Raw genomic sequence first — 15,893 nt, 5'->3', positions numbered from 1 at the left:
CACACTGTAAACATCTACCGCGTGCCTACATGCACATCAGCTTGATAATGTATTGAGACAAACAGTGTAAAGTCAAAGAGGGATGCTACCTTACAGGTGTGTGGCAGTTTAGAAAATGGAGGACTGTTATCTGGCCTTGATAAAGCTGCTGTGATGGAGTTTAGATGTAGGGGCGAGAAGGGCGAGAGGGGTGTGTGTCAAGTGTGTTTTGGGACTTAGTGGCAAGGAGTCAGGTGACATGAGGTTCAGCACAAATGGTGTGGATCGATACTGGTAATGGGATATCATAATTAGCGTGCGTGCGCACGCGTGCGTGTGTGTGTGTGTCCACGCACGTGCGGGTCTTAATGGAGCGGGCTGAATAGTTAATGAGTGAAGATAGGGTCAGGTTTGGATGGTGCAAGAGTCTGAACACATGCTCACAGTGTGTGTTTATGTGTTTGTGTTTTTTTCTGTGTGTATGTGTGTGTGTGTGTCTAATCTGTGGAGTGTCTCCAGACACTCAGAGTCATGCCTGTCTGGGGTAATCAATGCGGCTAATTATTGACCTGCTCTCAGTTTGATGGAGTGGGCTGTTGTGGGCTGCAGCACACAGCTCTGTTCTTCCTCAGGAACATGGCCAGTACAGTAAAGTACCGTACAGTACAGCACAGTACACACAAACAAATAAACAATGCACATATAGTCATACCAACAATGACCAAAACACTACACATATGTCTATATTGTCTGTAGTGCACAGACGCTTCACATGAAGGATGTTGTTTAGGTTATAAAACCAAGTACATTCCACCATCTCGTGGACAAACGCACGCACGCACGTACGCACGCACATGCAACAGAGTCAATGTCCCTAAGACACACGCAAAACAAAAACACACACGCTTCCACATCGTCAAGGACACACACACATCCATGCCTTGCCTTATTACTAGATGTAGTCGCTTTTCCAAAAAAGAAAGCCCCTTACCATATGATCAAATTACCTCTAATCAATTCCATACACCGTAATCCTTTATTCACCCACTTACGGTGGACAAGGAGACCACAAAGGCATAACACAAGCACAAACACAAAGACAACATTTCTCAATTACTACACTCACGCTGTCTTTCTTTCCATGGCAACCGCTTTAGATCACAGTATGTGTCCCATGGTAACCCTATGACAATAATATCACCCCTTTATTCAAGAACAGCACTGTTACTATAATTGTACTGATTATGACGACAGCATGACTTGTCCCATGAAACATTTTCTCCAATTAGAGCTTTCTCTTTTTTTTTTTTTAACCGCGAGAGAACAGGAAGAGAACATCCATCTGAGCTCAGTACAGTGGAAAAGACATTGTGGCAAATGAAGAAAGACACAGCTTCCCCTAAGAAAGGAGTGTGTATATGTGTGTGTGTGTGTGTGTGTGTTTGTGTGTGTGTGTGGGGGTGATTGGTGAACAAGGACAGAGAGACAAAGCAAGAGAGGGAGAGAGAGGAAGAGAGAAAGTGAGAGAGAGAGAGAGAGAGAGAGAGAGAGAAAGAAAGAAAGATATCGTACAAGGACTATTTTGTCTCAAGAGGAAGGATAAAAGCAGCCTCCCATCCCCAAACTTACAGTTCTGTGAGTTGTATAACACAGAGGCCAGAGTTGTGTGTGAGAATGTGGTTTCCTAAAGGGAAAAGGGAGTTCTCGCACTGTTTCCTCCTGATACTGCTTACACAGGCACAGCCTGTGTGTCCTCTCCAGGACGGCCTTTAACAGTTATACAACACCGTGCACCGCCATCTAACACACCTCAAACACGCACGCACGCACGCGCGCACACACACACACACGCACGCACGCACGCACACACACACACACACACGCGCACGCACGCACGCACGCACGCACACACGCACGCACGCACGCACGCACACACGCACACGCACACACACACACACGCACACACACACATAGTGACTTGTATTCTCTTTCCTATTCCTATATATCCTACACCCCCACTCTCTCTCCCTCTTTTTTTTCTCATTCCACACTGTGTGTTGCGTGTTGTGTTTAGGCAACAAGACTGTAGTATGCTCAGCATATTTACGTGCTTCCGTGGAAAATGTCTGCTCCACGGCCGAATGCTACAGTTGTCTTTCTTTCTGGCTAATTGCATACGAAAAAAAAAAAAAAAAAACGAAACAAAACAGCCACAGCATTCTCTCTCATGCCCTTACGTACAACAATGAACTGAGGTGCCAAAAAGACACACACGCACACACACACACACACACACACACACACACGGGGTTGTCAGGAGGCCTGCGATGTGACAGGAGGTGTCGAGGGAGAGGTGTGAGGGAATGAGTCATTCGCTCTCTTTTGAAAAGGGAGGGGTGAAGGATGAGCAGAAAGGAGAAAAAGAAGAGAGTGAGTGTTAACATAGGAAGAGAATGAAAGAAAGGAGGGAGGAGTGGGGTTTCCTCCATAGATATGATCTCATCTCCCACTTTTTTTCCCCCATCATGCAATATTCATGGTGTTGACGTCATCACAGGAGGCATGGAGCTCACTCGTCCACAGTGGATGTTCAGAGCCGTGCTCAGGTACACTAACACACCACAGACACACAAACACAATCAATCAACATGCATTAGAGTCTGTCTGAGTTGCTATAAATTCTGTCCCATGCTCTGTTTTTCAATCTGTTTTTCTGTCACTCTCAATTAGGCTCAATGTCACCAGCCTCTCTCTGACACTCACACACTTTTCATCTCCTCTGAGTGTGAAACAGAGACCTAATGCTGAGAGAACAGAGAATTTACTCTACTACACACACACACACACACACACACACACACACACACACACACACACACAACAATGTATACACTTTCTATTTGGTCCAATGTTCTCTTTTTCCCTGTCTCTCTCCCTCTTTCTGTCGTCCTCTCTCTCCCTGTCTCACTTGCTTCCCTGTCTCGCTCTCTCTCTGTTCTTATGACCATAGCAGAAAGCTTAGAGTGACCTGCTCTCTCCCTGTGCTCTGTCTCCCTCAGGCCTCCCTTGTGACGGAGTGGATGTGTGTCAGAACACTGCTGAGGAGACACTATGTTCTGACTGAGACACACACACACACACACACACACACACACACACATACACAGTAACACAATAGTTACTCTGAAGACATACACTCACTCTGTCTCACACACACACACACACACACAAACACACACACACACTTGACCACATGAGCTGCTGAGTCTGGGATTCTGGGTCATGCTCGACAATACTGTGTGAGATGAGCTTGCAGGATATGGGAATGATCTTAACTCACAGCACACACACATTCTCATATACTTTACTGTACTGAAAAACACACCTATGTTGACATACTTACTTTTAACATCACCTCATCTGCCATCTGTCTCTCTCTCTCTCTGTCTCTCTCTCTCCCTGTCCCCCCTCTGTATTTTTCCCTTTGCTAGAGCACCTGCCCTCTATCACTGTTAGACTCCTCTGCAGGGTATCCCCTTGGGATGCCAAAGTAAGGTACAGCCAAGGTTTTGCAATGCTTCTGCCCTTGTTATCGATAGAGAGGATGCATGCCAGAGAGAGAGAGAGACAGAGAAAGAGAGGGGGGGGGGAGTGGAGAGACCACAATGCATGCCAGCATAGGTCTGACCTATAATAGTGCAACTGGCTGACATCCTTCATGGCCACTTACCATTATTAAGGGCAACTGCTCTATAGGGCAAAGACATTTTACCTCCATCTTTACTTAATAAAACTACAGCAGGGTGGCATTTCAAAGATCTGAACACCAACATTATCATCATCATCATCATCATCATCATCACGACAATACTCAATTAAATACTCATATTTCTGAAAAATTAATATAGAATAATTATGAAAGTTGTTGTATGCCAAACCTTTAAAAACAACAGGCCTGAGACGGATAAAAAAAAGACTATGGCAGTACAGTAGACTGTGATATCGACACATCTTCCCTTTTGACATAGATGCAAGTATCAAGACGGCCCATCTCAATCACTTTCGCACCAACAACTTCTGCTCCGCGACTGCAGTCGCGAGTTCACATCTACATATGTGCGCATACACTACGCATTCACTGTGTGGAAAATGCACATAAACAGAAACATGCCTGGAAAGGCGCTCTGAGAGCGAAAATACTTCTTGTTAGATAACAAAGAGAAATAAAGCCTGCATCTTCAGTGCGCAGTAACTTACCGGAGTGAATAGATTGCGGGATTCACGCAGCTATGTTACTAGCATCCAGAGCCAATGCCTGCTGCCTCTCCTCAGTTTGTTTTGCCTAGAGGCGACTTGGCTCAGTCAATTTTTCGAGTGAGCGCTTATAGCTTGTACCTTCTCTTCTGTCAAATGCGACTTTAACGTTTAGTATTTTTGGAATATCCGCACGATTTTCAGCGTTGTCCGTCTCAGACGAAACAACAGGAGACGCTGTAGACGACTGAGCTTAGAGCGCGACTCTCTCTGCAGTGTACGCACGTTCACCTCGGCGCGAGCGCTTGAGCGCTGGTCCTCCTCTGACGTCAATGCATTCCAGCTCACCCGGACTTCTGCGGGTTAGGGATTCTGAGCTTGAGAGGCAGGGCTACAAGAAGAAATATCTTCTTTCTGAAGTGGCAAAGGACGCTATTATGCAACTGTAAGGGGCCGTCTATAATTGGCAGGCGGAGGAGGGAACACAGAGGAATCACATTCCATTCATATTTGTAAACTATAAGTCTGGAAATCTGCTGTTCACATTAATTTCGAAATGTGCTGTCAAGCGAAACAGACAACTTAAAACAGTCAGAACATTCTATGCATGCTTGCACCAGTGTTTTGGGTGATGAAATAAGCATGGCAAATTACAGCGAGAACACCGAGTGACAAATAGAGAAATTTTTCATCGTAGTTCATTATAATGTGTAAACCTTTTCTCCATCAAACTGAGGGACTCGGGATACGCTATAAAAGGGTAGGTTAAAACAGACAGATTTGAAACACTTTGGAGAATATACTGGAATCAGACCTTCGGCCTGGAACTGCGCCACAACTAGGACTGACAGCCCCGCTGTCCCAACTCATACACTGGAACCAAAGGAGAGAGCACTGACATCAGACTACATCAGCTCTCGGAGACAAAGAACTGCACACAAGGACTGTGTGTGTGTGTGTGTGTGAGAGAGAGAGAGAGAGAGAGGGGGGGGGTTGTTGGGGAATTTAGAAAAGAGAGAGTGTGTGTGTGTGTGTGTGTGTGTGTGTAGAGTATGTGATTATGGACTTTTTTGTTTGTTTTTTGTTTTGTTTTATTTGTCGGTATGACGATCAATACGGATACAAAGTAACTTTCGAGAACAGAAAAAGACACTGCCCATGGGAAGCCAGTGACGTACATTGCAAAGAATACATAAGTAACCATGGGAACGGCTTCCGTTATTAGCCAGACGAATAAGAACAGCATTTATGCATAAGTGACTCAAGACTCAGTGGGCTCTACTTTATGTCTGCATACGACTCTGTTCTTAGTTTGTATTTAACTGTTTACATCAGCACTAGGAATTGAAACCATCATGAACCACTGGTCACGCAAAGGTTATGAATGAATGTCAACGATTTTACAATTTCTCTGGATTTATGAGATTATTTGGGTTTACATTATTTATTTATGGATCTCAAAATATAAAATTAACAGGACAAGGCATGTCAAACAAAGACACATTACTTCATGGCACGCCTATTGGGTATCCAGGCTCCTAATTTTCCGAACGACGCGCCATGTCATGCCATGTTATGTTATATCTTGCATGGAGGCGCGCAGTTCTCATTAGGGCATCCCATTGCTTGGAACTTGTAGCAACGGACTCTTCACACTTAACTTTGGTCAGAAAGTAAAACTCCGTGCGTGACTTTTTTAAAGCCCACAGCAAAATACAAATCGTGTCTAGAACCTGCCAGAATTAAATTTTTATATTTTTCACTTGGAGCTGCATATGCATTGGATCGCAAATGAAATACGGATGATTCCGTGGATAAATCAACTTGCTGAGCAAATGTCACAAATATTAAGCTGAATAAATGGTATATTCAAATGAGTAATATGTCAAGAGAAAATGATATCCAGAGCAATTTGTTGCTATAAGCTTAGTAAGTAAAACATGAGATGAAGACAGAACCCTGACAGAGTATCCCTCTCATAATATGAAAGCTAATTCACCTCGACATCATGGATTTAGCCCTGAAATGTAGGCCAGAGTGCAGCAATAACTCTCTGATGCAATGGCTCCACCTAATGGGAATTTTAAGAACAACAGTCCATGTCAAAAAACGAGCGCTCAACATGTTTCTGTCGCCAAGCTGCGTCCAGGTTGTGTTCTGTTCATATCTTTACTTTTCAAAACGCATGACAAAAAAAGAAAGTGCCATAAATATTTCTCATTCCAAAAAAAAAATCCAAGTAATTGGGTGTCTGATATCAATTATCAAACCTCAGTGAAAAGTAACGACTGTTGTCAACAAAAATTATACTGTCTGTCTTGACCCTTGATAATATGTCGCTGCCACTTTACATCCGTAAAAGGACTGAAGTATGACTCTAAATATTACAGAGGGAATCAACACTTCAGCAACAGAAGGAAGTCTCTCGGAATCTTTAACAGTATGGGCGGGCACTACAGTGCAAAACAAGCGTCATGTGGTCTCATTGATCCGGAAGGACATTAAAAACAATTCTCGTAGTGTATTAAACTTGATAGTGCATCATAGACTTCATGATTTCAGGACGACGATTTTAAGTAGTGACCATGACCCATGTACTGCTCGGACATTCGCGACGTTTGTACCAGGTCAACCCATTTACCAGTATCCTTACACAATGCTGCAAATCAAAGAAAGACTACTCTGTAAAAGTAAGCCGTCCCCACGGATATTTTGTCCGTTAACTACATTAATATTATAAAGTTGACATCGAAGATTGCATAGCGCATGTGCGAGACAGCTATCGAGTGTCCGCTATGAGGTGCAACTAAAGTGGAACTGTAGTGTGACTACCTGTGGCGCATAACATCGCAGAGAGTTAAATCTTTTAGCTGACAAGTGTTACTAAGCTTTTAGAGGGGGACATTCTTGAACAAATCTGTGCATAATGAGTTGGAACAGTCTACAATCATTATAAGTCAGCTGTTACTGTGGTGTAATGTCTACGTTTTGTGCGCTGAGGTACAGTTATTCTCTGGGTAAAATCTGTCACTTATTGTGAATGCTCTTTTTCAGAGTGGTGCGCAGAGCGGTGTCCTAGAGCGGGTAGTGTCCGCGTTCCGCTCAGTTTGTGGTGATGATGGCGTGTCCTTGGGCTTAGCGGTGAGGGAGCAACATGGGAGGGACGAATCTGTTCACAAGTGAGTGTCTTCGATTGAAGATATGTACTTAACCTCACAGTATGTTTACCAGTGTAAAGACTTGTTCCTTTTAATATGTTCCCCCGTGTCTTACACCGGATGTCACTAGCTTTAAAGACCAGTGATTTTACCGCGTAAAAACGCGATTCTATCACAAAGATCATTTCACATTTACCTATTAGGATTCCTTTTTTCAGCACTAAATGGTGGAATGATTGTACTCCGTCCAGCAGTGTATTCCACTGAGGCATATTGCCGTGAATGTGACTAAGAGAGAGCAAGGCAGCCTCATAAAGCTTAGGTGTTAATACTACACCTGCAGTAGACTTTGGGCTCCGCAGTGAAGTCAGGCCATTCCAGTTCAAATCAGTTCATTTCGCTTTTATCAGATAAAATCAAATTGAATTAAATTCAGTTTGGTTCTGGTTAATTTTTTTCATGGCTTTTTTTTTTTTTTACTATAGTCATTGTCACAAGGCAGCTTTACAGAATAGTGGACCTTAGACCCCCAGTGAACAAGCCTAAGGTAATGGTGAGGGAAAAAAAACTTCTTTTGGCTGAAATAGGAAGAAACCTTGACAGCAACTCCGACTAAAAAGGGAAACCTTTCCCTCTCTGGCTGGTAGCATACAGGTATACATTTTTATGATAACATTATTTCTTTCTCACACGTCAGATGTCGCCCTCCCGACATAGTGGTCTTTCCCCGCTGTGTGGAGGAGGTGAGTGCTCTCGCCAAAATCTGTCACCATCACCGTCTCCCCATCATCCCCTTTGGCACTGGCACAGGCCTGGAGGGCGGAGTTGGAGCAATGAAGGTGAGTTATAATCCTCTGTAGCTACTCTGTTTGGCAACTTTTTTTTTTTTTTAACCCACAGTGCTTAATTGCCTTTCCATATTAACTGTCAGTTGTCTGTGATGTTGATGGGTACGAATGATTTTTTGAGGTAGAGCATAGGTTTCTGGTCATTTTTTTTTTACGGCATAAAGTGTCATCTCCCAGTAGTTCTGGGAGATTACACATTACACCTATGTCCTTCTGAATTTCACCCAGATACTCAACACTAGGTGAGGTGTCTATGTTTGGGGAACTTACAGTTCACCTGAGCCATGTTGTTCTGTAAGGGTGGGGTGTGTTTCAGTTTGAGGAAGATGGACCGGGTTCTGGACCTCCACCCAGAAGACTTTGATGTCACTGTTGAACCAGGAGTGACACGGAAAGCCCTCAACTCCTACCTGCGTGACACGGGACTCTGGTTCCCTGTAGGTAAGGGACTATGATAACCTGATTCAAAACTTAAACTCAGCTCCATGCCTCTGTGACTCCTTTATTAGATCTGAAAAAGAATGCCTTAACATGATTATCCACTCCATTTACATGGCTTGACTTAATGCTGAGTCATATGGTTAGCAGTGAAGGCCTCTTAGTAGTTTCCAGTCTGAAAGTCGCATCTAGGAGAATGTACTAGAACACATGTTTTGATTCAGAACTGTAATTTTGTGAGTTGGAAGGTAGTAAGTGGCAAGTTTCGGATTATGTCTTTGATACCATTAAAATTGGGGTGATGGAGGAGATATACTCTGTTAGTAGTTGATTTGTTTGCTAGCATTTAGTGACTAACTAAAGGTTTATGTGAAGTTAGCCAAATACCTATGTTGGGTATTTGCTGTGTCCACAGATCCAGGGGCTGATGCCTCCCTCTGTGGTATGGCTGCCACCAGCGCGTCCGGTACCAATGCGGTCCGTTACGGTACGATGCGCGAGAACGTGCTCAACCTGGAGGTGGTGCTGGCAGACGGGACAGTCATCCACACGGCAGGAAAAGGACGGAGGCCAAGGTGTTGTACCGCACGTTCCTCTTTTGGTTAACCATTCCTAACCAAGACATGCTGACTCAGATGTCATGTGTCACGCTATGTACATCCAAACTGTGACTATGTCTACATTAGAAAAAAAAAAGAAAACATTATACTGAATATTTTTGACTTGTAACAGCCCGTACCCACCACCCGTGAGAGGTATAGCAGTTGACTGTGGCTTTCTGGTTTGGCTGTAGTTATCTATTACACTCCACTGAATGTCTTTGTTATTGGTACCTATGTTTTGGACGTGGTTTTAAGATGTTTTAACAAGTTCTCTGTACTTCTACAAGTACTTCTATTCTTGTATCTTATAAGAAGTCCTCAAGCAAGATGTTCGTGACTTGCAGTTGCTTTAGTTCCTTGCAGTTGCTTTAGTTCCTTGCTTCAGTTACAGTCTTACTAGTTCTACTTTTGATGATCAAAGAGGTCAAGTACAATTCTGTGTATGGTTTTATTGTTTGTGCCAAGGAAAACGTCGGCGGGCTACAACCTCACTAACCTGTTTGTGGGGTCAGAGGGCACGCTTGGAATTCTGACCAAGGCTACCCTGCGGCTCTACGGCATTCCAGAGAGCATGGTCTCAGCCGTCTGCTCCTTCCCCTCTGTCCAAGCTGCAGTGGACAGCACCGTGCAAGTGCTGCAGTGTGGAGTGCCCATTGCTCGTATTGGTGAGTCAGGAAGGTTGTTCACTGGACCTCTGATGAACAGCAGAGCAGAAAGCAGCTCCGTTCTTTCAACCCGTGTGATTCACAGCATCAATTGAAATTCCATTTCAGTTTGTCCTGACTCAGCCTTTGTGAGCGCGAGTGTTTTAGATTCAGACACAGAATTTGAACTAGAGCCCTGAACTGATTGAGCACAAGGTGAATTAAGGCCTACCTCATTGAGGAATATGACGTTAAAATGACAGGTTGGCAATCTGGTTAATGATGTGTTGTAAAACTCAGTGAGGAGCTAGGTGGCAGTGTTTCTTTAGTCCACTGCTGGATAGAAATGTATCTGTCTCCACATTTACACAGACAGTACTTCACATGAGGAACTGAACTGTTCTTATTGGTTAAACTGTGGCTGCACTAAAATAGCAACTCACAAAGTGCTAAGATTCTCTCTTTCTCTCTTTCCCTCTTTCTCTCTCTCTCTCTCTCTCTCTCTCTCTGTATCTCTCTCTCTCTCTCTGTCAGAGTTCCTGGATGATGTAATGATTGATGCCTGTAATCGTTTTAACTCTCTTTCATACCCTGTGTCTCCGACACTGTTTCTGGAATTCCATGGCAGTGAACGGAGTCTAGAGGAGCAGGTGGCCATAACAGGTCAGTTTGTGCGTGTGTATGTGTGTGTCAGTGTGTGTATGTGTGTGTGACAGAGAGTCGAGGAGATGGTGTATATTTGCTAAGCCTTATTTCCTGTTCTCAGAGGAGATCACAAAAGAGAATGGAGGTTCAGATTTCGCCTGGGCTCAGGATGAGGAAACACGTGGGCGGCTGTGGAAGGCCAGGCATGATGCCTGGTATGCCGCGCTGGCACTGAGACCTGGCAGCAAGGTGAGTGAAAGACAGTTATATCTCACTACAACTCCTTCATCTATCTGTCTAACTGTCTGTCCGTCTGTCTATCTATCTATCTATCTATCTATCTATCTATCTATCTATCTATCTATCTATCTATCTATCTATCTATCTGTCTGTCTGTCTGTCTGTCTATCTGTCTATCTATCTGTCTATCTGTCTGTCTGTCTGTCTATCTGTCAGTCACACAGTCAGTCAGTAATAGAGTCAGTGAGTGAGTCAATGGGCGAATGAGGTAGTTTGTTAGTTAGTCCTGTCTGTCGGTGTGTATTGTAATCCAGGGCTTTGCATGATCACGGTGTGCTTTTCTCATCAGTCCTGGAATTTCATAAATGTTCAAGTATTTAATTTTGTTTGGGGGGGGGGGGGGGGTTGCCTATATGCCAAGCTACTTTTTTCCACTTCTTAGTGTACCATTACATAACATCGTATTATATTAGATTAGTTGAGTCTGGCACCCGGTATATTATTCTACAGGATTAGCCCTGACTGTCTAAGGCCCCTGTTATTGAAATGAAAACTGGGGATGACAGTATGAGTGAAAACATCATTTGGATTTGTTTTCCGCAGGCGTACTCCACGGACGTCTGTGTGCCTCTCTCTCGCCTGCCACAGATTATAGTGGAGACCAAAGAGGACCTGGTGAGAAACAAACTTACAGGTAGGCTGGCTCGTTCTTGGCTTATGTGTGTGTGTGTGCGCGCATACTACTGTGTTGTGGGTACAAGTGTATCATCTTGGCTTAAATCTGCTTTATGCCATTACCTGTTGTTTTTTTGGTCTCTCTGCCAGGTCCAATAGCTGGTCATGTTGGTGATGGAAACTTCCATTGCCTGATGGTGATGGACCCTAATGATCCAGAGGAGGTGGAAAGAGTTCACCAGTTCACAGAGAGATTGGCTCGGTATTCTTCTTTTCTGTGTTCTTTTTTCTTTCTTTTTTTCTTTCACTGACACCTAGACTTCTTTTTATTTCATTGCTGTTAGTGAGTATTTTCTAAATCTTCTGTGCTCATTCACAGGAAAAAAAAAACCCTTTCTCTTTTTCTAAACTCTTCATTTTAATAGATGAATTTCAAATAGTCTGAAAGACTAACAGTGGCATGCACACAGAGGCACTGAGTAAACACTCACTTTGTGTGTTTGTTTCTGCTCTTTCTCTCGCTAGCTTTACGAGCTACTTTTTCCATTTTATGAGTTTTATGAGCTTGTGCAACTGTCGGCAGAGGGAAAGTTCACATTCTTTTAAGCGTGAAGATGTTCTCCTCTTTTTTTTTTTCTTTCCTCACCTTTGGAGTCGATCCAACCTGACAGAAAGTGCAGCCTGCATTTTAAGATATACTAAAAACAGTGGGTAATCTCTCAGGCCAGCCAAGGTAATAAAAACCCTGAAATGATTCTCCCAGCCTTAGCGTTAAGACACTGTGTCTGTGGACAGTGTATAAATGAACTGAAGCTTTTTAATAGTGACCTTTAGGGTCAGTCATAATGAACGTTGACCATGAGTTAACGCCCGAGTACCTATTTAACCTTGACCCGAAGTTTCAGCAATAACAACACTAGCTACGCACGTTTCAGCAGCGGAAGTCCTCTGCTGCAGGTTAAAATAAGCCCAGTTGCAACATCAAAGAGGTTGTTGTTTTCGAGCTGCTCTCATGCAGGATTGATAAGAGATGTGAGACAGTCACATGTACTTTAAAGAGAAGAATTGGACTTTTGATAAATAATTTATTCCCGCTCCAGAACACAAACTTGTCTATGCTTTGTGTAATGCCGGGTCGGATTGGAGAGAGCAGACAAGTGAGTGAGGTGGCCGGAAACGGCCGGAGAGAATCAGCGGGACGATCCAGTCAAAATACGGCTTTTATTTGACCGTTAATTAACGCGCACCCATTCAGAATAAGGGTGTTTCAACAGGAGTATAACAGACACAGCAAGACAAACTGATAAACTGACCTTGGGGCCTCTTAAGTGAAGTTCTCTTCTCAGAAAGTCCCTGTTATGACTTTGTTGACTTTGGCTCCTCAAGGATCTGCACCTGTAGCTTGTCAGCCCATAGAGAAGCGCTTAAGTTCACCCCCTCCCCCCTTGTCACATAGGAAAAGACAAAATATCTCTCTGAAAAACAAAAGGTCACATAACATATAGTACGTTGAAGCACAAAATATGTTTTTGTGCTGTGAAATTGTCGACCGTAGTGGATCATAGTGGCATTGTGATGGAGCCCCTAGTGAAAAATGAAGGAACGCGTTAACAAATGGTCTTGATGGACCTTACCGTCTGTAACTGTCTGAGCGTGAAAAGAACAGCTTTAAAGAGTGCGAAAGGTGAACTTCCCATTTCAGACGGAAGACTGACAAAATCACACCTGTAATATTTATTGTGAACACATTCTCTTACTGTATATATTGATTTGTATATTTCTACATCAGTTTGGGAAGAGTTCAGTCAGTGAGACATGTCGCTCTTCACCTCTCTGCAGGAGAGCTCTGGCCATGGACGGGACGTGCACAGGGGAGCACGGCATTGGTTTGGGGAAACGGGCTTTGCTGAGAGAGGAGGTGGGGCCGCTGGCAGTGGAAGTCATGCAAGGGCTCAAAGCAACCCTGGACCCCAAAAACCTCATGAATCCTGGGAAAGTGTTATAACTTTAAATGACATTTCTGTCTTTCCCCTGTATGGTTTGCAGTTTTGTTTGTTTGTTTGTTTGTACCACTGTACCCTGTGGTCATGTCTGAGGAATATTGCTTTGTAATTGGAGGCAGTAATTTCTTTTCAGTTCTTCCAGAGACAATGACATGTATGGGATTGCAATCTCAAATTTGAAATGTCAGAAATTACAAATTAGTCTGCTTGCTTGTGGCACACTGATTGAGTTAAAAGTGCTTAATGGTTAAGCTGTGATTATTATTTTATTACTTATAATGGAAAAGAGATCATCTGAAGTTCATGATCATGTTTGTTGTTTGTTTTGCACACTTTGCAAGGTTTAGTACCCATGCAAAAATTTTATTTTAGTTTTTTTATTTATTTATATATGTTTTTTGCATAATGAATAACACTCAGACAGTAAAAAGGGGGAGATTACATAGCATTTTGACGACACTGACATATCAACCACTCCTTACAGTTCTAGCGTCTCAGCGTTCGATTGTCGTTCAAGCAATAAACGAGACGGTTCATCTAATTTTGTCTTTTTTTTTATTATTATTATTATCATTATTATTATATATATCATTATTATTACCCATCCCACAGATTGTACATCAGAATCATCAGACAAAGAGTTTGTACCTCCTAAAAACAGGCATCCATTCACATCCTCAGAAAGAAAAGAAAAAAAAAACATTAAAAAAACCAGTAAACGAAAGAAAATGAAAGGGATGGGTCATCGATACTTGAGAGGGCAAAGCTATGGTCTAAGGCGATGATTGGGTCTCACTCCCATGACCAAACTCCTCATATTTTCTCCTTTTTTTTCATACAAGCGATGAGGGGAGTGGGAACTAGGGGTGTTTTCAGCAAAGCAGAGTCTGTTATTTTGAGAAAATGGTGTTGGTTTGCCCTCCAGTCGAGGCACGATACAGGAAAAAAAAACTCTTCTCCAAAATGCTCTATTTCTATAATCACACAGATCGTTTATTCTTTTTTGATGTGGTCTCTGCTTTTGTTTTTTTTTTCTTTTTTGCTTATCCATCCACCAGTGAACCAATATTTTAGAGGCATATTGAGGAGAAATTGCCTTACATGTTTTTTTTTTTTGGGGGGGGGGGGGGGGGGGTTAACAGCAGTTATATTACTATAGGTTTACAACAGCCACATCTTGAGATTCAGTTCAATACAACAGCAAAGCCAAATCTGTAACCAGATACAACCTGGTTGTTCCTAAACCGAAAACATGGTGTAAAATAAAGTTTTTTAAAAAAAATCTGTGAACCACACACGCACACGCATACAGACCCACAGAGTAAACATGAAGTGACTTGACTGACTTGAATAAAATGATTAGCGTCTGACAGAAAAGTAAGAAGAAAAATGTAGCCTGTGTTTTGTTGGGGTTTTTTTTTAAAACCCCATTTGCTCATATTTCATCTGGGGGAAAAAGCAAAAATGATGTTTACTGTAAAATGTAAACATTTTAAAGACAGATCCGCATGGAGTATTATCCATCAACTCCAACTTACCTCTCACTAAACACAGAATCACACTCGCCCAACACACACACACACACACACACACACACAAAAGAGTACACACTGATGTCTTTGACTGTTCTCATACACATACAACACAGCTTGGACGTCCAATTCTTGCCCCTTACCCAAACACATGACCACTAAACACACACGCGCACACACACACACACACACACACACACACATGCACACACAAACCAACACACTTTCTGCCCTTGAACATACAAAGTTGTAAACTTTTACTCACTGCCAGCCTGACACAAATGCCACCAAGAATTAAACCCTCAACACACACACACTTACACCCCCCCCCCCCCCCCCCCCAAAAGAACATCTATGAGCCTCCAGGAGTTCTGGAGCGTACAGAGAAGCGTCACAGTACAACTACTCCTGCCAGATTAAGGTTTGTATCTGTACCCGTCACCCTGCCCCTAACACACCTCTTATTTCCATATAAGTACAAAAGGGAAATTCCCTATTCATCAGCGGCCAATTAAACTCGTGGAACAGATTCCGGGGGTCGGTCATATGTATCGCCTGGGTCTCGTTCCATCTTCTGCTCTCCGCCCCGCCCCCTTGTCCAATCTCGTGCCCCTTATCCTGGGGAGTGGAAGGGGGGGGGATACTTGACAGGGATACGGGCTAGGGTTCTGGGTCCAACTTTGCAGACAAAGATGTGGGTGGAGGGAGACAGCCTGTCTAAGGGAAAAGGCAGAGTATGAGGAGTTGCAGTGAACTGTGAGGGGGTGGAGTTTAGCCTGCTTGGGTTCGAGAGGCAGGGCTAGCAGTTAGCGTTGAGGGCAGTTAGCGTTCTAGAGAGGCAGGTTGGAGACTCGTGGAGGTGACAGTGTTGGCTC

At 43.4% G+C, this 15,893-nt stretch overlaps 1 protein-coding gene across 1 annotated transcript; it reads left to right on the top strand.

Annotated features, from left to right (window-relative positions):
* The first annotated feature begins 6,818 nt into the window (after positions 1-6,818).
* ldhd (lactate dehydrogenase D) lies at positions 6,819-13,733 on the top strand. The gene is made up of 11 exons (XM_030779331.1): positions 6,819-6,923; positions 7,288-7,412; positions 8,089-8,230; positions 8,539-8,680; positions 9,093-9,252; positions 9,745-9,944; positions 10,458-10,586; positions 10,690-10,817; positions 11,412-11,502; positions 11,634-11,745; positions 13,323-13,733. The coding sequence occupies exons 1-11, from the start codon at positions 6,819-6,821 to the stop codon at positions 13,486-13,488; spliced, it is 1,500 nt and encodes a 499-aa protein (XP_030635191.1). The 3' UTR covers positions 13,489-13,733.
* Positions 13,734-15,893: the final 2,160 nt, after the last annotated feature.

The sequence above is a fragment of the Chanos chanos genome, chromosome 1 (genome assembly GCF_902362185.1).
Source record: "Chanos chanos chromosome 1, fChaCha1.1, whole genome shotgun sequence".
NCBI lineage: Eukaryota > Metazoa > Chordata > Actinopteri > Gonorynchiformes > Chanidae > Chanos > Chanos chanos.
The sequence above is the reverse complement of the archived record's forward strand: the minus strand, read 5'-3'. Positions and strand labels throughout refer to the sequence as shown.